General features: G+C 47.2%; 1 protein-coding gene across 1 annotated transcript in view; it reads left to right on the top strand.

Annotated features, from left to right (window-relative positions):
* The window catches only part of LOC127006310 (ras GTPase-activating protein 1-like), a 22,513-nt gene extending 1,068 nt beyond the window's left edge, over positions 1-21,445 (top strand). Inside the window, exons 2-19 of the mRNA XM_050876081.1 lie at positions 3,023-3,172; positions 3,706-3,912; positions 6,427-6,629; positions 7,334-7,448; positions 8,045-8,150; positions 8,962-9,082; positions 9,347-9,453; positions 10,091-10,240; positions 10,831-11,007; positions 11,958-12,098; positions 12,660-12,778; positions 13,120-13,269; positions 13,962-14,166; positions 15,980-16,095; positions 16,448-16,602; positions 17,007-17,173; positions 17,756-17,881; positions 18,847-21,445. Coding sequence (XP_050732038.1) covers positions 3,023-3,172; positions 3,706-3,912; positions 6,427-6,629; positions 7,334-7,448; positions 8,045-8,150; positions 8,962-9,082; positions 9,347-9,453; positions 10,091-10,240; positions 10,831-11,007; positions 11,958-12,098; positions 12,660-12,778; positions 13,120-13,269; positions 13,962-14,166; positions 15,980-16,095; positions 16,448-16,602; positions 17,007-17,173; positions 17,756-17,881; positions 18,847-18,924 — 2,593 coding nt within the window. The 3' untranslated portion in view covers positions 18,925-21,445. The remainder of the gene's footprint in view (positions 1-3,022; positions 3,173-3,705; positions 3,913-6,426; positions 6,630-7,333; positions 7,449-8,044; positions 8,151-8,961; positions 9,083-9,346; positions 9,454-10,090; positions 10,241-10,830; positions 11,008-11,957; positions 12,099-12,659; positions 12,779-13,119; positions 13,270-13,961; positions 14,167-15,979; positions 16,096-16,447; positions 16,603-17,006; positions 17,174-17,755; positions 17,882-18,846) is intronic.
* The last annotated feature ends 2,030 nt before the right edge of the window (positions 21,446-23,475 follow it).

The following is a 23,475-nucleotide window of genomic DNA, read 5'->3' as shown; positions in this document are numbered from 1 at the left end:
CTACCACCCTCACCCCAAACCCAACACCTCCCCACACAGCCTTTCTCACCCCACACATCACCCCTGGGGCAGTAACTAGGGTCGGGATCTTAGGGTTATGTCGGGTATCGGAGAGGGTTAATGTTATGGGTATTACTATAGAATCACACCCACCGTGATTCAGAAAGACTGGGCATAGATTTCCTCGAGGCAGTACGGAGAAGAGTGACCATGATGATCGAGGAACTTAGGAACTTATGGAAAAACTTAACTTACAAGGCTACAGATGAAAAAAACCTAACTTACAGGAACTTACCATTCAAAGAAATACCAAAAAAAAAATTAACCAAGATACCTTAGTTAAAAAGACACAATGAGTTTATCTAATGGAGGTTTTAAATGGAAACGGGAGATTTAAATGAAGTATGTATATTAAAAACTGGTATTAGGACATGCAGGAATGGGTTAAAATCGGATAAACTCAGAATCAGGAAGGAAATCGGAACTGGATAGCGAGCAGGCTGGCGGATGAGCGGAACAAACGGAGTAGATTATATAGGTGAGGGGGGGGACAATGGAATGCCGTCAATAGAGGTTCAATGTATATATGAACAGACATTCTTGGTTGGCAGCTGGAAACAAAGAGGGAGATGAAGATGGGACCCAGTAAGCTATAGAGAGAGGTTCAATATATGAACAGACATTCTTGGTTGGCAGCTGGAAACAAAGAGGGAGATAAAGCATACAAAGATCAGGATGTAAGGACCCATGAAGTTAAGCTATAGAGGTTCAATGTATATATGGACAGACATTCTTGGTTAACAGCTGGAAACAGAGAGGGAGATAAAGCATACAAAGATCAGGATGTAAGGACCCATGAAGTTAAGCTATAGAGGTTCAATGTATATATGAACAGACATTCTTGGTTGACAGCTGGAAACAAAGAGGGAGATGAAAGCATACAAAGATCAAGATGTAAGGACCCAAGAAGTTAAGCTATAGAGGTTCAATGTATATATGAACAGACATTCTTGGTTAACAGCTGGAAACAAAGAGGGAGATGAAGCATACAAAGATCAGGATGTAAGGACCCAAGAAGTTATGCTATAGAGGTTCAATGTATATATGAACAGACATTCTTGGTTGGCAGCTGGAAACAAAGAGGGAGATGAAGCATACAAAGGAAGATCAAGATGTAAGGACCCATGAAGTTACGCTATAGAGGTTCAATGTATATATGAACAGACATTCTTGGTTGGCAGCTGGAAACAAAGAGGGAGATGAAGCATACAAAGATCAGGATGTAAGGACCCATGAAGTTATGCTATAGAGGTTCAATGTATATATGAACAGACATTCTTGGTTGGCAGCTGGAAACAAAGAGGGAGATGAAGCATACAAAGATCAAGATGTGAGGACCCAAGAAGTTAAGCTATAGAGGTTCAATGTATATATGAACAGACATTCTTGGTTAACAGCTGGAAACAAAGAGGGAGATGAAGCATACAAAGATCAAGATGTGAGGACCCAAGAAGTTATGCTATAGAGGTTCAATGTATATATGAACAGACATTCTTGGTTGACAGCTGGAAACAAAGAGGGAGATGAAAGCATACAAAGATCAAGATGTAAGGACCCAAGAAGTTAAGCTATAGAGGTTCAATGTATATATGGACAGACATTCTTGGTTAACAGCTGGAAACAAAGAGGGAGATGAAGCATACAAAGATCAGGATGTAAGGACCCAAGAAGTTATGCTATAGAGGTTCAATGTATATATGGACAGACATTCTTGGTTAACAGCTGGAAACAAAGAGGGAGATGAAGCATACAAAGATCAAGATGTGAGGACCCAAGAAGTTATGCTATAGAGGTTCAATGTATATATGGACAGACATTCTTGGTTGGCAGCTTCGAACAAATAGAGAAAATTAAACAGGATACGAAGGAAGGAAGATCAAGGGATAAAGTGATTTCTGTAGAAGCAATACAAAGCGTCGGATAATTACATTAGAAGAAGGTGGGGGACTCTATTACACATCAAGGCGCTAAGTCCACAGAAGCGATACATAGGGTCAGAAAGCTACAGAAGAAGGGGAGGAGCTTACTGCATAACCCGCCCTCAGGAGCTGCCATGTTTAGGCCATCTGTCTCTCTGTCTGGGCTCTTGTTAACTCTATTATAACCTGGTGTGTCCCTATGACTCACTCCACTAGAGACCTTCATCCCTATCTTGCATAACTAAGCAGTCTGTTTCAGAGGTGTAGTCACAGACATTCGGGGTAAACTAAGACGTTATTTTCAAGTGATGATAGTTGTTTATGTCCGTGGAAAACAGCGAGGAAGGTAACGAAAGTTTGGGTCATACACTACAGCTTCATGTGGTCTCAGTGCCCTTCTTCATTGCTCTGTCCCTCATGTGTCACTCGAGTAAATTTGATAATAGTTTACCGTCCGGGCAGTGACTAAGGGCTGTATATACGAGTCAAATCCAAGAAGTTTCGGGTCTCTACAAAGGTCGGTTTGGGGGCGAGAAGTTTCGGGTCCATATAGAGTTATTCATCCCGAACTCTGTAGAGACCTGAAACTTTGGATTGGACTTGTAGAACAGCCCCTAAACCGACCTGTGTAGGGACCCGAAACTTTTGGGGTTTGACTTGTAATATGGCCTTGAGATAGGATATGAGGAGTGTGTTAAACAAATGGTAGGGACACATTTAAGAAGAAAAATGTATCAGTATACATACAGCAATGTACGCAAAGATAAAAATGACAAGGCAGAAGGAGATGTGGTGTTAGACTACTGTAGTTTACAATACATAGTACATATTTAACTCTAAACTACGATAGACTAATTTCCGGGCACCTCAATTCTCTCTACCTATTTCCAGCGATAATGTGTGGAGCCTAACTTTTTCCGCTACCTCCTCTCTCCCCACCTAACCTATCTCTCTCTCCTTACCCTCTCCCACCCAGCCACCCACTTAACCTCACCTAACCTAACCTAACTTAACCTAACTCCCTCTCTCTCCCCCCCCCACAGCTGGTACCATGGCAGGCTTGACCGGGCCCAGAGTGAGGAGCGGCTGCGTCAGTTCGGCAAGCTCGGGAGTTACCTGGTGCGGGAGAGTGACCGACGACCTGGATCCTATGTGCTCTCCTACCTCGGGCGCTCCGGCGTGTCGCACTTCAAGTAAGCCGAGAGAGGGGGAGAGAGTGTGTGTGTGTGTGTGTGTGTGTGTGTGTGTGAGTGATAGAGGGAGACAGAGAGAGTTTGTCAGTACGTATTTGAGAGAGAAATTGTGTTTGTAGTTTTGTTTGTGAGAGAGAGAGAGAGAGAGAGAGAGAGAGAGAGAGAGAGAGAGAGAGAGAGAGAGAGAGAGAGAGAGAGAGAGACTGTCCTTGCGTGAGAGAATGGAAGAAAGGAAAAGGGAGGTATGAGAGAGATAGAAAGAGAGAGAGAGAGGAAGGAAAAAAAGTGCACGAGAGAGAGAGAGAGAGAGAGAGAGAGAGAGAGAGAGAGAGAGAGAGAGAGAGAGAGAGAGAGCAGGAAACAGAGATTATGTTCGTGTATGCAAGAAAAGAGAGAGAATTTAAAGAAAAAAAAAGAATGAGAGAGAGAAAAAACACATCCACAACCTCTCCTTCATTCTCCCCCCCACTCAATACCCCATCACTACCACCCCTAACCCCCCCACACTAACCCTCCCCCCACCCCCCCGACAGAATCACGGCGGTGTGTGGGGACTTCTACATCGGTGGGCGGCAGTTCAACGCACTCAGTGACCTGGTCGGCTACTACACTGGGGTCTCGGACTTGCTCAAACGCGAGAGGCTGGTCCACCCCGTGCCGCCCCCGGAGCCCGTCAATGACCTACGGAAGGTGGTCGCCATCCTTCCCTACACCAAGATGGCAGACACGGATGAGCTCTCGTGAGTGGCTGGGTGACGGGTGATGGGTGAGGAGGGCTGGGACATTGGTTAGGTTAGGTTAAGTTGTGGGAAAGGAGAGGAAGGATTGGAAAGAGACATTGATTGGGGTAGAAAGAAAGGGAAGGAAGGAAAGGAGAGAAAGGAAGGAAGGGAGAGAAAAGGAAAGGAAGGATTGGAAAGAGACAAAATGGGAGGAAGAGAGTGCTGGAAAGGAAGGAAGGAAGGAGAAGAAGGAAGGAAAGGAGAGAAAGAGGAGGAAAGGAAAGGAAGTAAGGAATATTAGAAAGAGAAGGAAGGAAGGAATGAAGGAGGGAGGGAAGGAAGGAAGGATTGAATGAATGAAGGAAGAAGGGAGGAAATGAGATTGAGAAAGAAAGGAAGGAAGAAAGAACGAATTACAGGAAAGGAAAGGGAGAGAAAGGAAGGGAAGGAAGGGAGAGACAAAGGAAAGGAAGGGTTAGAAAGAGAGAGAAAGGGAGATGGAAAAAATGGAAGAAGAAAGAGAGAAAGAAAGAATGAATGAAGGAAGAGAGAGAAAGGTAAGGAAGTTCTCCCTGTGTTTCCTAGTACCAAGAATCTACCCTATCTACCCACTCCAAGGCTCATACTGTGACATATTTGGAGCCCGACACCACATATGATAAGGCTTTCATTGGGCTTAAGGGTATTTCCAGGGGTAGTTTTATGACCCTGGTGGTAGTCTGACCCTTCCCCTGTGCCATGAAGCTAAGGAGACGCTAATTAGTCCGTCATTGACCCTCCTATGTGGCTTTGGGTGTTGTTGTTGTGGGGTCGGAAAGTGAAGGAAGGAAGGAAGGATTGAATGAATGAAGTAAGGAAGGAAGGAAGGAAGGGAGGGAGGGAGGAAGGAAGGAAGGAAGGAAGGAAATGAGAGAGAGATTGGTAAGTTTTCTCTCTCTGTCTCTCTCTCTCTCTCTCTCTCTCTCTCTCTTTGTGTGTGTGTGTGTGTGCGTGGGTGTGCATTTCTCTGTCCTCCTTCTCCTCTTCCTCTTCTTCCTCCTCCTCCTCCTCTTCTTAGGTAACATTTATCACTGATTTCTAAGGCTGATAAGATATGATAACACACATACACACACACATACACACACACACACACACATACATACATACATACATACATACATACATACATACATACATACATACTGTCTTTGGTATTACTCATAACTAAATATAAATTGTTTTGTGGAATTATTATTATTATTATTATTATTATTATTATTATTATTATTATTATTATTATTATTATTATTATTATTATTATTATTATTATATTCTTTATCTTCCTTCTCCTTCTTCTTCTTCTTCTTCCTACTACTACTACTACTACTACTACTACTACTACTACTACTACTACTACTACTACTACTACCACCACCACCACCAAAGACACTTAAGTACCAACTCCTACTTATACTGAGGTGGTGATGAAGGTGGTGGTGATGGTGGAGGTGATGGTGGTGTTGACATGAGCCTGAGGTGTTTGCATGACCTGGCATATGGAGGGGAGATTATAGCATGTTAGGAGGTGGTGATGAAGTGGTGATGACTGGTGATGAATGGTGGTGATGAATGTTGAGTGGTGGTGTAGTTAGGTTAGGTAAGGCTGGGTGGTGTTGATGGTGTTGATGGTGGTGGTGATGATGGTGGTGGTGATGATGGTGATGGTGGTGGTGATGAGATGGTGATGACAGACTTTCTTATATAATTTGAACCTCTTCTTCTTCTTCTTCTTCTTCTTCCTTTCCTTCCTTCCTTCCTTCCTCCCTCCCTTCCTTCCTTCCTTCCTTCCTTCTCTCCTTCCTTCCTTCCTTCCTTCCTCCTTCCCTCCTTCCTTCCTTCCTTCCTTCCCTCCTTCCTTCCTTCCTTCCTTCCTCCTCCATTCCTCCCTCCTTCCTTCCCACTCATTCTCTCGCTCACCCCTCCCTCCTTCCTCCCATAGCCACTCCCCACTCCCCACTCACTCCCCACTCACTCCCCTGTCTCTATCAAGTCCACCAGTCATTCCTTCCACTCCCCCACTCCCTCTTACCTACTCCACATTCACTCCCTTCTTTTCCCTTTCTTCCATACCTATCAACACCCCCATACTCACTCCCCAGATGCTCCCACTCCCCTCACTTCCCACTTACTCCCCCATTCACTCCCCTCTCATTTTCTCTTCACTCTCCCACTCACTCCCTACTCCCTAAATTACCTCCCCTATGTCACTCCTCTTCCCTGACTCACTCCCCGACTTACTCCCTGACTCACTCCCCACACCTACTCCCCCACTCCCATTTACTCCTTCACTCCCCACATACTCCCACTCCTCCACTCCCACAGCTCATACTCCCACTCCCTTTTATCCAATCACTCCCGACCCACTCCCCGACTCACTCCCCCATCCCCTGCAGGTTCCCCAGCTCTTTCCATTTCCCCCACTCACTCCCGAATTCCCCTCACTACCCCACTCCCCACCTACTCCCCCACTCACTCCCCTGTCCCCCGCAGGTTCCAGAAGGGCGACATCTTCTTCGTGCACAATGAGCTAAGTGACGGGTGGCTCTGGGTGACGGCACACAGGACGGGTGAGCAGGGCACCATCTTCTCCGACCTGGTGGAGACGCTCGACGACGATATAGATCCCAACGTCGTCTTCTCCTGGTTCCACCCCGATATTACGAAGAACGATGCGATTGATTTGCTAATAAAGGGTGAGGATGAGGGACGTGGGGGAGGGGGGGGGTTGATGGTGTGTGTGTGTGTGTGTGTGCGTGTGTGTTGGTGGGTGTATGTGTGTGTTTGTGTGTTTGTGTTCACCCGTTCACCCATCACTTTTTTTTCCTTCATCAGTCTCCTGCAAAATCTTATACATACATCTTTCAACCTCACTCTCCTCACCCGTTTTCCTAACCAGTCACCCGCCAGTCACCCATCATCATTTTTCCCCCATCACAAAATCATCCACTTGTCATCACCACCAATCACCCGCTATTCACCCACTAAGTCATCCATCATTTACTCATCATCACCCATCTTTCACCCATAATCATTTTTTCCCCCTACCACAAAATCATCCACCTGTTACAGTCACCCGTCGTTCACCCGTTGTCGTCAATCCCCCTTCCACACTTCCCCCAAGTCTCACTCATCCATTCATCCACCTACCATCCACCCATCAAGTCCCACATCATCCACCCAACTTCATTTTTCCCATTCCTCAAAATCATCCACCTAGTATCATCCACACCAGTCACCCATCATTCACCCATCTGTCACCCATCATTCACCCGCCATCCTCTCTTCCCCACACCAGTCACCCATCTTTTTCCCCATTCCTCAACATCATCCACTAGTATCATCCACACCAGTCACCCGTCTGTCACCCGCCACTCACCCGCCATTCTCTCCCCCACAGCCGGTCAGGGGAGCTTCCTGGTGCGTCCGAGTGACAATTCACCCGGCGACTACACCCTCTTCTTCCTCACCAACAACATCATCCAGCGATTCAGGATAGAGAAGAGGGGCGTCAAGTGAGTTGTGATGACGATGGTGATGAATGGTGATGATGGTAGGAGGTGGTGGTGATGAAGCGTGTGTTGCATGGTAGTGGTGGAGGTTGTAATGGTGATGATGGGGTAGTGGTGTTGATGACTTGAATTTCATGGTGGTGATGATGATAGGAGGTTGTGGTGAAAGGTGGTGTTGGGAAATGGAAAATGGTAGAAGATGGGGATGATGACTGGAGGTGTGTGGTGTTGAGAGGGGGTGGTGATGAAGGTGGTGATGATGGTTGGCAGTGGTGGTGAATGATGATGTTAAGAAATGGAAGATTGGGATGACTGGAGGTGTGTGATGTAGATAGGGAGGGATCTTGATGCGTGGTGATGGTAGTGGTGATGACAGGTCTTGAAGTGGTGTTGTGTGATGTTAGAGGAGAGAGAGACTTTGGGTGATGATGATGATGGTGATGATGATGACAGAAGTGGTGTTGCAAGGAGAGGGAGAGAGAGAGAGAGAGAGAAGAAAAAGAGAGACAAATCAGACAGACAGACAAAACACACACACACACACACACACACACCTTAACGAACCCCACCTAACCCCCCCTTCCCTCCCCTTTGACCAGGTACCTCATGGGGGGTCGCACCTTCTCCTGCCTCGATGCCGTCATCAACAGATACAAGACCGAGCAGATACTGGAGGGGCATACGCTGGGGAGCCCCGTCTGTAAGGTGAGAGGCGCGCACACTCATTGACGCACATACACACATACACGCACTTTGGCGTACATGTAAACGGTGAAATGATATGTTTTTGTTGTTGTTTATAGTTGTTTTTCTTTTTTTTCTTTTTTTACTTTTCTTCGTTGTTGTTGTTTTCTTCTTCCTCCTCCTCCTCCTCCTCCTCTTCCTCCTCCTCCTCTTCCTCCTCCTCCTCCTCCTCCTCTTCCTCCTCCTCCTCCTTATCATCATCATTTCCTTTTCTTCCTCCTCTTTTCATCTTTTTTTCTTCTCCCTCCTCCTCCTCCTCCTCCTCCTCCTCCTCCTCCTCCTTATCATCATCATTTCCTTTTCTTCCTCCTCTTCTCATCTTTTTTCTTCTCCCTCCTCCTCCTCCTCTTCCTCCTAATCATCATAATATCTTCCTTTTCCCTCCTCTCCTCCTCCTCTTCCTCTTCCTCTTCCTCTTCCTCATAACCCCTAAACCTGTAACCCCCCTCCCACCCCCTCTCCCTCTTCTTCCCCACTCCCTTACTCCCCCCTACTCCCCCCTCTCTCCCTCTCCCCCACTCTCCCTCTCTCTCTTCCACTCACACTCTTCCACATCCTTTCTCCCCCTCTCTCTCTTCCACTCACACTCTTCCACATCCTTCCTCCCCCTCTCTCCCTTCCTCCATCCCCAAACCATCCATAACCTCCCTTCCTTTCTCTCCCCTTCCACCCTACCTCCCTCTCTCCCACACCCTCTCCCACTCTCTTCCCCCCAAATTCCCTCCTTCTCCCTCACTCCCTTTCTCACCCCCTCCTTCCCTCTCCCCCACAGTTCATCGGCGGGGAGAAGCTTGGTCTCCCCATCGTGCCTGTTAAGGAGGTGGAACAGCCGGAAAAGATCTATGCCACACTCAACGAAATCCGCGAGAAGCTGGGAGTTACAAAATTCAAGGGTAAGAGAGAGAGAGAGAGAGAGAGAGAGAGAGAGAGATTTATAGTAAGAGTGATGTATGGGATTGGATTATATGTGGTAGTGGTGTTGGATTATAGTGGTGTAGACGGAGATAGTCACTTGTTTGTTTGTTACTTAATGTCTAGTGTGTGTGTGTGTGTGATTGCGTTTTGTGTTGGTGGTGAGTCTTGGTGATGACTGGTGATGACTTTTGGTGACTCAGTGATGAACTTCTGGTGATGATATTTTCTTTGTATCTCCGCAGGCATCCAGAAACAAGGTTGGCTGTATAAGAAGAGCAAAAAGAACAAGAAATGGAAGTGCTTATATTTCGTTCTCACCGACATCCTCTATTACTACGACAATCCCAAGGTGAGGAGTGATGACCTGACCCCCTGTGACCCCCCCCCCGTCCCCTTTGACCTCTCCCCTTCTCTTAACCCCCTGTCCTAACCCCATCCCGCAAGCCCTCACTTTTCAATCCCTTCCCCTCCAGCCCTCACTTTCAACCCCTTCCCCTTAACCCCTCACTTTCAACCCCTTCCCCTCCAGCCCACACCTTCAACCCCTTCCCCTTAACCCCTCACTTTCAATCCCTTCCCCTCCAGCCCTCACTTTTCAACCCCTTCCCCTCAACCCCTCACTTTCAACCTCTTCCCCTCCAGCCCACACTTTCAACCCCTTCCCCTCCAGCCCACACCTTCAACCCCTTCCCCTCAACCTCTCATTTTCAACCCCTTCCCCTCAACCCCTCTCCATCCTGCCTCACCCCATCCTCTCCTTCCTTATAATCACCCTGTTTATACACCCTTTCAATCCTGCCTCACCTCACCCTGCCCCCCTCACCCTTTTCCTGCCTCACCCAGTCCTCCTCCATCTCACCCCAGCCTCACCCCATTCCTGTCCCATCCCGCTGCACATCACCCCATGCATATCCTCTCACCCAATCACGTCCATTTCTTCCATCCCACAAAATGCCCCGTTCTAACCGCCCCGCCCCGCCCCGCAGCGCACCAAGCCCCGGGGCCTGATCGACCTGAATTGCTCGTATCTCTACCAAGTACACGACAGCTTCTTTGAGCGGCCCAACTGTTTCCAGCTGGTGGAGAGAGAGCTGCCGTGTCTCTCCACTGTCACCTACCTGTGCTCGGAATCTCAGGTGAGCCGTGGTGGAGGGATTGTATATGTTAAAGAAGAGGAGGAGGAGGAGGAGGAGGAGGAGAGAGAGGTGGTGATGGAGTGGTGATGTATTGGGTAGTTAGATGGAGGAGGAGGAGGAGGAGGAGGACAAAGAAGAGAGGAGGTAGATGAGTTAGGTTGGGGTACAGGAGGAGGAGGAGGTGGTAGTGGAGGTGACAGAAGAGGAGGAGGAGGAGGAGGAGGAGGAGGAGGAAGAGGACAAAGAAGAGAGGAGGTAGATGAGTTAGGTTGGGGTACAGGAGGAGGGGGAGGTAGTAGAGGTGACAGAAGAGGAGGAGGAGGAGGAGGACAAAGAAGTGGTGGTGACAGAAGAAGAGGAGGAGGAGGAGGAGGAGGGCCCAAAAGAGAAGAGACAGTGGAGTTAGGTTAGGGTACATAAGAGGAGGAGGAGGAGGAGGAGGAGGAGGAGGAGGAGGGCCCAAAAGAGAAGAGACAGTGGGGTTAGGTTAGGGTACAGAAGAGGAGGAGGAGAAGGAGGAGCTGTACCCTATACCCCAAACTTAACCTAACTACCCTACCTTAACCCCCCTTCCCCCCCCTCCCCCCCAGGAACTAACGAACGATTGGATGGCAGTGCTCCGGCCGCTGTGTGTGCCGCAGACCGCCGGCCAGCCCAAATTGCAGACCCTCAAGTTCATGAAGAGCCTGCACCTCACCATCATGCAGGCCACGCGGCTCCCGGCCAAGATTGTACCCAGCCCTTACTGCCTCGTGTCCCTCAACCAGGTCAGTGTTAGGCTAGGTTAGGTTAGGGTAGGGTAGGGTCAGTTAGGGTAGGTTAGATTAGGACTGGAGAGGTTAGGTTAGGTTAGGTTAGGTTAGGATTGGATTGGAGAGGTTAGGTTAGGTTAGGTTAGGTTAGGTTAGGGTAGGGTCAGGTAGGTTAGGTTAGGATTGGATTGGAGAGGTTAGGTTAGGTTAGGTTAGGTTAGGATTGGATTGGAGAGGTTAGGTTAGATTAGGTTAGGTTAGGTTAGGTTAGGATTGGATTGGAGAGGTTAGGTTAGGTTAGGTTAGGTTAGGTTAGGTTAGTGAGGGTCTTCCAGGGGGTTCTGCTGTAGAAGGTTAAGGTTGATTAGGTTAGATTAGGTTAGGGTAGGTTAGGTTAGGTTAGGACTTGAGATGTTAGATTATGTTAGATTAGGTTAGGTTAAGGCTGTTAGGTTAGGGTTAGGTTAGGGTAGGTTAGGTTAGGACTGGAGAGGTTAGATTAGGTTAGGTTAGGTTAGGATAGGAGAGGTTAGATTAGGTTAGGTTAGGTTAGGTTAGTGAGGGTCTTCCAGGGGGGGGGTTCTGAGGTCTAATAATAATAAAAAGAAGAAGAAAAGAATAAGGAGGAAGATGTTGAAGATTAAGCTTGATTAAGTTAGGTTAGGTTAGGTTAGGGTAGGAGAGGCTAGATTAGGTTAGGTTAGGTTAGCAAGGGTCTTCCAGGGAGGGGGGGGTTCTGAGGTCAAATAATAATAAAAAAGAAGAAGAAAAGAGAAGAGAGAGAGAGAGAGAGAGAGAGAGAGAGAGAGAGAGAGAGAGAGAGAGAGAGAGAAAGAGTTGATATATTGTAAGTTCAATTAGAAAAAGAGAAAAAAAATTGAGTTCAGAAAAAAAATTGCAAATAGTTTAGAGAGAAAGACTACAAACCTAACCTAACCCCGCCCCGCCCCTGCCCCGCCCCACAGGTCAAGGTGTGTCGGACGCGCCCCAAGCCCGGCCCCGACCCCGTTTGGGACGAGGAGTTCACGCTGGATGATGTTCCCTCCGATGTGATCATGTTTACCATCACCGTCTACAACCACGGCAAGCGCAGCAAAGACTCGGAGGTGTGTGTGTGTGCGTGTGTGTGTGTGTGTGTGTGTGTGTGTGTGTGTGAGTGGACTTGTTGTTTTCCTTCTTTTCCTTACTTCCTTTTTCTTTTCCCTCCGTTTCTCTCTCTCCTTTTCTTTCCCTTTCACACACAAGATACCCCACGCCCCTGTCCACCCAGCAGTGAATGGGTACCAGGTATTAATCGGGGGTTGTGTCCCGTCTCCTGGGATCTGTTCTCTTCTATAATTCCTTCCCCTTCTGTCTCTCTCCGGCATATGACCACGGATGTTGCGCCGACTAAACCAAACTTTCCAACCTCCCCACAACCTCTCTGTCATTCCCTCCCCTTCCGTTCCCTTACTTCCTCTTCCTCCACTCTTCTTCTCTCTCTCCTTTTCTTTCCCTTTCACACACAAAATACCTCCCTACAGCCTCTCTCTCATTCCCTCCCTCTCCCTTCCTTTCCCTATCCCATCCCCCATCACTCCTCCCAGCCTCTCCAATCCCTTCCACTTAAACAAAACACCAGGAAGCAATTAATATATGTGTCATCTTCAACCCGTCTCTGTCCCCAGGTTGCGGAAGTGCGGCTTGAGTTGAACACCCTGCAGAACGGAGAGGAGGTGGAGGAGTGGTACCCCCTCACCGGGATCACGCCTGTAGGGGACTGGGGCGCCATACGACTTAGATACAGGTGCGTAAGGGGGTCAGGGGTGTGCGTGGAAGGGGTGGGTTGGAGGGGGAAGGAAGGGAGGGGTGGGAGTTGTGTGTGTGTGTGTGTGTGGGAGGGAGGGGTGGGGTGGGGTGGAGGGGAAGGGAGGAAGGGGTGGAATTGTATCAACTCCACGCTCATCTCACTCACCACACTCACTCCACTCATCTCACACTCCCTCCACAAGCTCACCAACTCCACATTCTCACTTCAGATCACTCCACAACACTCCACAAGCTTACCAACACTGCATCCTCACTCCACTCATCCACACACCCCTCACTCACTCCACTCACCTCACACACACTCCACTCACTCCACAGGTACTTCCACGACCTCATCATGCCCTGTGAGGAGTATAACAGCCTGAAGGAGTTGCTGCTTGACCCTAGCCTTGAGGCAGTACAGGCCCTGGCGGATGTCTCCCACCGCGACCGGAACCCCCTGGCAACCTCCCTGCTCAGGATCTTCAGGTGGGTTCCAGGGGTTGCTTTGTAGGGGTTTGGAAGCCTTCGTCAACCCGGGCATTGTCATAATTATTGTATTTGTCCTTGCGTGCCCCGTACCGTATCCGAGGACGCGCATTCTACGTCCTGGCTCACTTAAGGCAATATACAAGTTATTTTATCTCTATATTCATGCTTACATCTCAAAATTATCAATTGATTTATGTTTCTCTATGTGCATTATCTAATTCTGCATGTTTTCATATATAATACATGATGATTATGTTGAGTTTACGGCCGAAAACTTGTTATATTCAATAGCGACATTTGAAATTTGGCGTGCGCGGCGATCCCGGATACGGCGCGGGGCACTGTTTTGGTCCAGCCGTAGTGAAAGGGTTAACCTCACTTCCTTATAACCTAATCTTATCCCCAATTTATCCAACTCTAACCAAGCCTATTCTAATCCTAACCATATCTAATCTAATCCTAACCTAACCTAATCTACCATCCACCCAACCTAACCTAACCTACCATCCCCCCCTAACCTAACCTAACCTAACCTACCATCCCCCCAACCTAACCTAACCTAACCTACCATCCCCCCCCCAACCTAACCTAACCTAACCTAACCTACCATCCCCCCTAACCTAACCTAACCTAACCTACCATCCCCCCCAACCCAACCTAACCTAACCTACCATCCCCCTCCCCCCCAGGAATGAGTGCCGGGAACATGATTTGCTCCAGCGGCTGACGGAACACGAGATCGAGAGGGAGCACGAGACCAGCACACTGTTCCGGGCAGCCTCCCTCACCACCACCCTCCTGGACTTGTACATGAAGGCAACCTGTACTGCCTTCCTGACCGAGGCCATCAGCGAGACCATCCACCGTATCCTGGAGACCAAGCAGTCCTGTGAGGTAGGGGTGCGGGCAGGGTGGCGGCAGCAGGGGGGGGCGAGATGGGCTGACTTTTCTTCTTTTTTCTACATTTTCTTTAACGTCTCAGTTTTCTGTAGTTTACCCTCAAATTTCTACTCCTTCATGATTTTCTTATATTCTTCCTTTTCTTTAACGTCTCAATTTTCTGTAGTTTACCCTCAAATTTCTACTCCTTTATGATTTTCTTATATTTTTCATTTTCTTTAACGTCTCAATTTTCTGTAGTTTACCCTCAAATTTCTATTCCTTTATGATTTTCTTATATTTTTCATTTTCTTTAACGTCTCAATTTTCTGTAGTTTACCCTCAAATTTCTACTCCTTCATGATTTTCTTATATTTTTCCTTTTCTTTAACGGGTCAATTTTCTGTAGTTTACCCTCAAATTTCTACTCCCTTATGATTTTCTTATATTCTTCCTTTTCTTTAACGTCTCAATTTTCTGTAGTTTACCCTCAAATTTCTACTCCTTCATGATTTTCTTATATTCTTCCTTTTCTTTAACGTCTCAATTTTCTGTAGTTTACCCTCAAATTTCTACTCTTTATGATTTTCTTGTATTCTTCATTTTCTTTAACGTCTCAATTTTCTGTAGTTTACCCTCAAATTTCTACTCCTTTATGATTTTTTTATATTCTTCATTTTCTTTAATGTCTCAATTTTCTGTAGTTTACCCTCAAATTTCTACTCCCTTATGATTTTCTTATATTTTTCATTTTCTTTAACGTCTCAATTTTCTGTAGTTTACCCTCAAATTTCTACTCCTTTATGATTTTCTTATATTTTTCCTTTTCTTCAACGTCTCAATTTTCTGTAGTTTACCCTCAAATTTCTACTCCTTTATGATTTTCTTATATTCTTCCTTTTCTTTAACGTCTCAATTTTCTGTAGTTTACCCTCAAATTTCTACTCCTTTATGATTTTCTTATATTTTTCCTTTTCTTCAACGTCTCAATTTTCTGTAGTTTACCCTCAAATTTCTACTCCTTTGTGATTTTCTTATATTTTTCCTTCATTGTTCTAAGAGGCTTCAACTCTATTCCAGTACAAGCCTAGGTTTTGATACTGGAGAGGATTGGTTTGTCAATGCTCAACAGCGAAAGGCGTATTACAAGTCCAGTGAGAGAAGTTTCAGGTCTCTACAGAGTTATTTAGCCTGAACTTTGTAGGGACCCGAAACTTCTCGGATTCAACTTATAATTCAGTCATCCCTCAAATAGTACAGTTTCCATTAGTTCAGTTTCGGTTTTATACGGATTTAGATTTCCTGCTTGTCGGGAAATTCAAAAATCCTAAAAAAATCTATGAAAATCCACATAGAACTGAAACCAAACTATTGGAAACCGTACTATTTGAAATCCACATAAAACTGAAACCAAACTATTGGAAATCGTACTATTTGAGGGACATCTGTATATGTAACCCCACAAATTCTGAAGGGCAAGGAAAGGGTTGGTTGTTTAATGTAGGAAGTCTAAGAAATCTGAAATCCATTTAATCTAAGGGAAAGAATGACTGAGTGTGAGGCAGATGGACCAGTAAGAGACCAAAGGTAGTCAAAGAATGGTTGCCTTAGGAGCGAAAGATCATAAATCAACCTGCCGTAAACTGAGGGAGATCTCCACTCGCCAAGATTGAAGGATAAAGGGAATGTAGTTGAAGATAGAGATTGAAAATATATAGATAAGATCAACCACCACTCTCTACCACCTTTCCACTGCCTTCTCCTTAACCCTGCCTCCTCCTCCTCCTCCTCCTCCTCCTTCATCTCTCCTCCTCTTCCTCCTCCCCAGCTCAACCCCAACAAGATGGACAACCCCATGGACGCTTGCGCCAATGCCGAGTTCCTCCTGCGAGTTCTCGACGACATCACACAGAGCATCTTCTCCTCCGCCTCCGCTTGCCCCATGTACGTGTGTGTGTGTGTGTGTGTGTGTGTGTGTGTGTGTGTGTGTGTGTGTAGGAAGGAGTTTGTGTGTGTCTGTGTGAGGGTGGAATGATGTTTGTTGATGTTTGTGTGTGTGTGTTTGTGAGGTCCTTTTTTTTGTGTATGTAAGTGTGTTTAGGTTAAGTAGAGTGTGTGTGTGTGTGTGTGTGTGTAACATCAATAACAAATATGGAAGGAAATCAAGCAAAACAAAATGGAATTATTAATGTTATTTTTACTGATAATCATTCTTTTCTTGTTCCTCCTCTCCACATTGTCCTCCTCCTCTTCCTCTTCCACTTATTCCCCCACCTCTTCCTCCACACATCCCCAGGCCTCTCCGCTACATCTGTGGGTGCCTGCAGCGAAAGGTAGCGGAGAAGTGGCCTCAGGATCGACTGGTCAAGACTAGGGTTGTCAGCGGCTTCATCTTCCTCCGCCTGATCTGTCCGGCCATCCTCAACCCCAGGCAGTTCAACCTCCTCCAGGGTGAGTGGGGGGGGGGAGGGGGGGGGGGTTGGAGTGGGGTGAGAAGGGGGGGGGGAAGTGCGGTAGAATCATTAAAATCATCGCTGTTTTTGATGAGTCTCCTCCATCTACCCCTGTCCTCTGCCACTTCAAGGTCCAAGCTCTTCTCCCTGCCGTCCACCAGAATCCAGTCCTTCCATCTCATCCTGGGTCTTCCTCTCTCCCTTCCGCCACCCCCTTCCATTTCCATTATCTGCCTTTCACAACTCATTCTTAATCCTATCCTTGTCATTCCACTCATCCATCTCTAGTCCATCCATTTCACGAAGGCAGTGTGGGTACGGTCGGGTTTAACTGTAAGGAACCTCTCTTTCAACCCCTCTCAGCCCTCCGACTAACCCCACTCTCCCCGTGTCCTCCCCCAGAGCCACCACATCCCACAGCCTCCCGCTCCCTCATCATGATCGCCAAGTGCTTGCAGAATCTCGCCAACCTGGTGGAATTTGGCGGCAAGGAGCCCTACATGGAGGTGGTCAACCCCTTCATCCTCAAGAACAAGGAGCGGATGATCTCCTACCTCGACCTGCTCTCGGTAAGGGGCGGATGAGTTGCCTGGGGTTAGAGTTGGTGGGGTTGTGGGGTTGAGTGAGTTATGTTAAGGTCAGATAAGATTTAGTTGGTGTGTGTGTGTGTGTGTGTGTGTGTGTGTGTGTGAGGGTCTGTCTGTACCTGTATGTCTGTCAGTCTGTCTATCTGTCTGTTTCTCCCTGTCTGTTAGTCTAAAACACACCCAAGTCACTATCTGTCATGGGTGAGGTTAGGGTTGGTTAGGTTAGGTGGAGCTGTATGGTTGGGTGAGGTCAGGTAAGGTTCTGTTGAGGTTAGATTTCGGGTTGCTGGGGGAAGGTTAAGTTGTGGGGTTCGGTAAGGTTTGGTTGCCTAAACTTCCTAATTATCTAACTAACTAACTAACTATTTAACTTAACATCTACCGATCTATCTATCTCCCCATAAAATGCCCCGTCCTTTCCCCAAATGACCCTCCAACTTGCCCTGCCCCATAGCCCCCCCATCCATAGCCCAGCCCTCTAACTAACCAACATGCAAGGCTATAACTATTTAAATAACTACCTCATCAACTGTCCCTTCCTCTCTCATCTCCTCCACCTTACAGAGCGTGGGAGAGCGACCGGATATCGAGGAAATGCCGACCAAGAGTGAGCCGTCGAGGGATCTGGCGCAGCTCCATCACATCTGCGTCACACACCTCGCCGTGCTCTCCAACAAGGCAAAGACCCAGGTAGGCACAGGGAGGGAGAAGGAGGGGGAGAAAGGGAGGGAGACGAGGGGAAAAGAAGAGGATAAGAGAGGGATAGGAAGCGAGGGAGGGAGAAAGGAGGGAAGGAAGGGTGAGAAGGGGAGGGAGGCAGAGAGGAGAAGCGAGGGAGGGAGAAAGGAGGGAAGGAAGGGTGAGAAGGGGAGGGAGACGAGAGGGGAAAAGAAGAGGATAAGAGAGGGATAGGAAGCGAGGGAGGGAGAAAGGAGGGAAGGAAGGGTGAGAAGGGGAGGGAGACGAGAGGGGAAAAGAAGAGGTTGAGAGAGCGATAGGAAGGGAGGGAGGGAGAGAGAAAGGATGGAAGGAAGGGTGTTTGAAAGAGGACGGAGAAAGAAACAGAGGAAGATGAGGGGGAAAGAAAGGAAAGTAGAGGGATAGGAAGGGAAGGAGGGAGAGAAGAAGGGTAGAGAGGGATGATAGGGATAGGCTGGGTAGGGATGGGTAGTAGAGAGAAACTTTCCCCAGAGCCCCAGCCCAATGCCCTGCCACCCCAATAACCTGCCCCGCCTTGCCCCAAATTGACCCTCTTCACTGTTTCCCAAGCCCCCCAACTTTATCCATAGCCCCACCCCATTGCCCCGCCAACCCAATAACCTGCCCTGCCTTGCCCCAAATTGACCCTCTTCACTATTTCCTACCCCCCCAATTTGCCCCATAGCCTAGCCCCGCCCCATTGCCCCGCCACCCCAATAACCTGCCCCATCCTATCCCTAGATGACCCTCCAACTTGCCCCATATCCCCCACCCCCCCATTGCCCTTCCCCATAGCCTAGCCCCACCTCATTGCCCCGCCACCCCAATAACCCGCCCTGCCTTGCCCCGAATCGACCCTCTTCAATGTTTCCAAGCCCCCAAACTTTACCCATAGCTTTGCCTCAGCCCCACCCCTTTGCCCCGCCACCCCAATAACCTGCCCCGCCCCGCCCCAGGTGACCCTCAAGAAGCTGGTGACGGTGACGGACATGCTGAAAAAACACAAAGAAAAATACCAGGAGATGATGAGGTGATGTCGGCCCACCCCCGCCCCGGCCCCCGCCCCGGCCCCGTGGTCCCTCACCGTCAGCCCCGACGCCCCGGAAGGCCCCCCCCTGCTGGCCTAGTGCCTCCTGGGGCCGGGGATGTTGAGTACAGTGCCAGATTTGAAGTCATGTGTGTATGTGTGTGAGTTTTTGTGTAGGTATGTGCGTATGTGTGTGTGTGTGTGTGTGTGCGCGTAAATTTTTGTGTAAGTATGTGCATTTTGGGATAATTTTACTGTGTACGTTCATGTGCGTTCCGGGGTGATTTTCCCGTGTGCGTGTATGTGTGTGTGTGTGTGTGTGTGTGTGTGTGTGTGTGTGTGTGTGTGTGTGTGCCCCACGACTCGGTTCGGGGCTCCGTGACCTTGACCTCGGGGTGACCTCAGTGACCTGGCTTAGTGGGTGACCTCGCCCCGTGTGCCCCGCCCCGCCCTGACCCCGGGAGTGTGACCTTGGAGTGTGTGACCCCAGAGTCTGTGCCAAGTGACCTGACCTGACCTCTGACCTGCCGGCGGGGCGAAGGGGTGTGTTACGGTGCTATGAGGGGTGACCTTCGCCCCGCCCCGCCCCGCCTCGCCCCGCCCTGCCCTGACCCGCCCCGCTTCCCGCTGCTGTGTTGGTGTGTGTGTGTTTGTTTGTTTGTGATCGGTGTGTGCGAGCCTTTTTTTTTTTTTTTTTTTCTTTTTTTTCCTTCCTTCCTTCCTTCCTTTCTTTATTTCCTCCTCCTCCTCCTCCTCCTCCTCCTCCTCCTCCTCCATTTCTTCCTTTACTTCTTCCAATTCTTCTTTTCCTTATATTTCCATTCTTTTCTCCTCCTCCTCCTCCTCCTCCTCCTCCTTATTTCTTCTTCCTTCCTCCTCCTCTTCCTTCATTCACTTCCTCCTCCTCCTTTTCTTTATCTCATTTTTCTCCTTCTTTTCTTCATACAATTTCTCTCCTCCTCCTCCTCCTCCTCCTCCCTTCCTTCCTTCTCTTCCTTCCTCCTCCCCTTCCTTCATTCACTTCTTCTTCCTCCTTTTCTTTATCTCGCATTTTTCTCTTTCTTCATTCCTTCATCATGCAGTTTTCCTCCTCCTCCTCCTCCTCCTCCTCCTTCTGCAAGTTAAACGAAGCAAAGTGTTACGAATTTTGTGTTGCAAGTCCGAACTTGTACACTCGAACAAGCAATTTGTGTTCCGTGAGAGAGAGAGAGAGAGAGAGAGTGTTCCGTAAGCTAATATTCCAGTACTATTTAGGGAGTTTTCCGCAGACTTGAGTTGCGATTTCCGACTGCTGCCGTGTTTCCGAAAAGGTTCACCTCTCCTACTGAACCTCGATGTTGTGTTGCGTTTCGTGTGTGTTGCAGAGCGGAAGGAAGGAAGGGAGGGAAGGGAAGGCGAAGCGTTTTGTGTGTGTTGCAGAGTTAGAGGAAGGAAGGGAAGGGAAGGAGAGAGAGGAAAAGAAAGTGTTTCGTGTGTGTTGCAGAGAGGGAGGAAGGGAGAGAAAGAAAGGGAAGGAGAGAGAGGAATAGGAAGTGTTTCGTGTGTGTTGCAGAGTGGGAGGAAGGAAGGAAGAGAAGAAGGAAGGAAGGAAAGGGAAGCGTTTTGTGTGTGTTGCAGAGCGAAGTGACGGAAGGAAGGAAGGAAAAGGAAGGAAAGAGAAGGAAACAAAAGATAAAATGAAAGAGAGAAGGCTTAAAAAGAGGAAGAAGAGGAAGAGAAAATGAGAGAAAAATACGAAAGAAAGAACAAGGAAGGAAGGGAGGAAGGAAGGAGAAGGAAGCAAATGAGAAAAAGGAAGAGAGAGAGAGAGAGAAAGCTGAAAGAAGGAAGGAAAGGAAGGAAAAGGAAATGAAAGGAAAGTATGACAGAGAAAATAAGGAAGGAGGGAAAGTGAAGGAAAGGAAGGAGGAGGAAAAGATGGAGAGAAGGATTGAGAGAAGAAAAGTAATACAAAGAGGAAAGGAAAAATAGAGAAAGGGAAACAAGAAGAGAAGAAGGAAAGGGAAGGAAAGGAGAAGAAAGGAAAAGGGGAGGAAAGAAGAGAAGGAGAAGGCAGGGAAAGGGAAAGAAAGATGAAAAGAAAGAGAGGAAGGGGAGGAAGAGGACAAGAGAAGAAGGAAGGAGGAAAAGATGGAGAGGGAAGGAAAAGAGGAAGGGAAGGAGAAGGAAATGAAGGAAAAGTACAACAGAGAGAAGAAGGAAGGAGAGTGAAGGAGGAAGAGAAGGAGGAAAAGATGGAGAGAAGGAGGAGGCAAGGAGAAGGAAATGAAGGAAAAGTACAACAGAGAGAAGGAAGGAGAAGGGAGAGTGAAGGAAGAAGAGAACGGAAGAGAAGGAAAAGGAAGAGGAGAAGGAGGAGGAGGAGGCAAGGAAGGAAAAAAAAGAGAGAAAGGAAGAAAACAAGAAGAAAAAAAACCATCCATTATAAAAAAATATGATTGCGTAAAAAAAAAATTTGTTTGACCACCGAAGGAAAGAAGAAAAATAAAATAGTCCCCCTCTCCACACACACAAAACAAAAATAGTACCCCCTAAAAAGAAAGAAAATTGTGCCCCCCCTGGCCCCCCCTCGCTAAAAATCCTAAAAATAAAACAGTACCCCCCCCCCACACACACACACTAAAAAGAAAATAGTCCCCCTCAATCCCCCTACACCCAAAAAAGAAAACGGTACCTCCCTCCCTCCCTTAAAAAGAAAACGGAAAAATTAGTATGACCTCGGTTGCCGCCATTATCAAGGAGGTCGTGTCGCTCTGTCTCTTTGGGGTTCGGTTCTGCAACACACAATTGATTTCGAGCGAGGACCGAGCGAGAATTCTGACGGGGTTTAGAGAGAGGGTTTTAGAGTGAGTATTATAGAGAGAGTTTCAGAGCGAGCATTAGTGAGGTTTAGCGTGAGATTTAGAGCGAGAATTAGGGAGACTTTCAGAGCGAGAATTAGAGAGTTTCAGAGCCAGAATTAGTGAGGTTTAGAGCGAGAATTAGAGAGATTTAGAGTGAGTTCAAGAGCAAGAATTAGAGAGAGTTTTAGAGTGAGAATTAGAGAGAGTTTTAGAGCGAGCATTAGAAAGATTTATAGTGAGTTCAGGAGCAAGAATTAGAGCGAGTTTTAGAGAGAGTTCAAGAGCAAGTATTAGAGTTTTAAAGCAAGAATTTGAGAGTTTTAGAGCCAGAATTAGAGAGAGAAAGGTTTAAAGCGAGTGTGAAGAAGGTTTTAGAGCGAGGATTTTGCTGTTATATAGTCGATCTGCCTTGTGTGTGTGTGCGTGTGTGTGTGTGTGCGTGTGAGAGAGAGAGAGAGAGAGAGAGAGAGAGAGCTTCCTTGTGTATTATGATGAAGTTACGGTCGCACAAACTTCCTTACGATCTTCCTGTTCTGCCGATCATTATTATTATTATTATTATTATTATTATTATTATTATCGGAGAGTAAAAACTTGATGTGATTCCGTTCATTCGACGACAAAAACAAATATCTGCGCACTAATAATAAAAATAATAATAATAATAAAATTGTTAATACTGATAACTATCCTAATAACAACAATAATAATAATAATAATAATCAATAATTTTCCACAAGGCAGGAGAGGAAGGGAAGATTAATATATAATGTAAACTGTAAATATATACATACAAATGATTCCGTACATAATGCGTGTTAGCCTAGCATACCATGTGTTCAGGTTCTGTTTTGACTAGCCAGCTTAACTAAGGGGCTCATTTGACCGCCGCTGTACCTTGAGGGCTTTTTGGGAGGTGATTTGACCAGTTTGTTTTTGTCGAGAAAGGTTAGGAAAGTACCTCATTTGACTAGCCTGGGTTAAGAAAGGAGCTCAATTGACTAGCCTGGGTTAAGAAAGAAGCTCATTTGACTAGCCTGGGTTAAGAAAGGAGCTCATTTGACTAGCCTGGGTTAGGAAAGTACCTCATTTGACTAGCCTGGGTTAAGAAAGAAGCTCATTTGACTAGCCTGGGTTAAGAAAGGAGCTCATTTGACTAGCCTGGGTTAGGAAAGTACCTCATTTGACTAGCCTGGGTTAAGAAAGAAGCTCATTTGACTAGCCTGGGTTAAGAAAGGAGCTCATTTGACTAGCCTGGGTTAAGAAAGAAGCCCATTTGACTAGCCTGGGTTAAGAAAGGAGCTCATTTGACTAGCCTGGGTTAAGAAAGGAGCTCATTTGACTAGCCTGGGTTAAGAAAGGAGCTCATTTGACTAGCCTGGGTTAAGAAAGAAGCTCATTTGACTAGCCTGGGTTAAGAAAGAAGCTCATTTGACTAGCCTGGGTTAAGAAAGGAGCTCATTTGACTAGCCTGGGTTAAGAAAGGAGCTCATTTGACTAGCCTGGGTTAAGAAAGAAGCTCATTTGACTAGATTGGGTTAAGAAAGAAGCTCATTTGACTAGATTGTGTTAAGAAGAAGGTGATTTGACTAGCCTGAGTGAAGGAAAAAACTCATCTAACTTGTTCATGTCAAGCTGGAAGGTGATTTGACGGGTTAGGACCAAGAAAGAAAGTGATTTGACTAGTTTGTTTATAGAAGGTATTTTGGAAGGTC

The sequence above is a fragment of the Eriocheir sinensis genome, chromosome 32 (genome assembly GCF_024679095.1).
Source record: "Eriocheir sinensis breed Jianghai 21 chromosome 32, ASM2467909v1, whole genome shotgun sequence".
NCBI lineage: Eukaryota > Metazoa > Arthropoda > Malacostraca > Decapoda > Varunidae > Eriocheir > Eriocheir sinensis.
The sequence above is the reverse complement of the archived record's forward strand: the minus strand, read 5'-3'. Positions and strand labels throughout refer to the sequence as shown.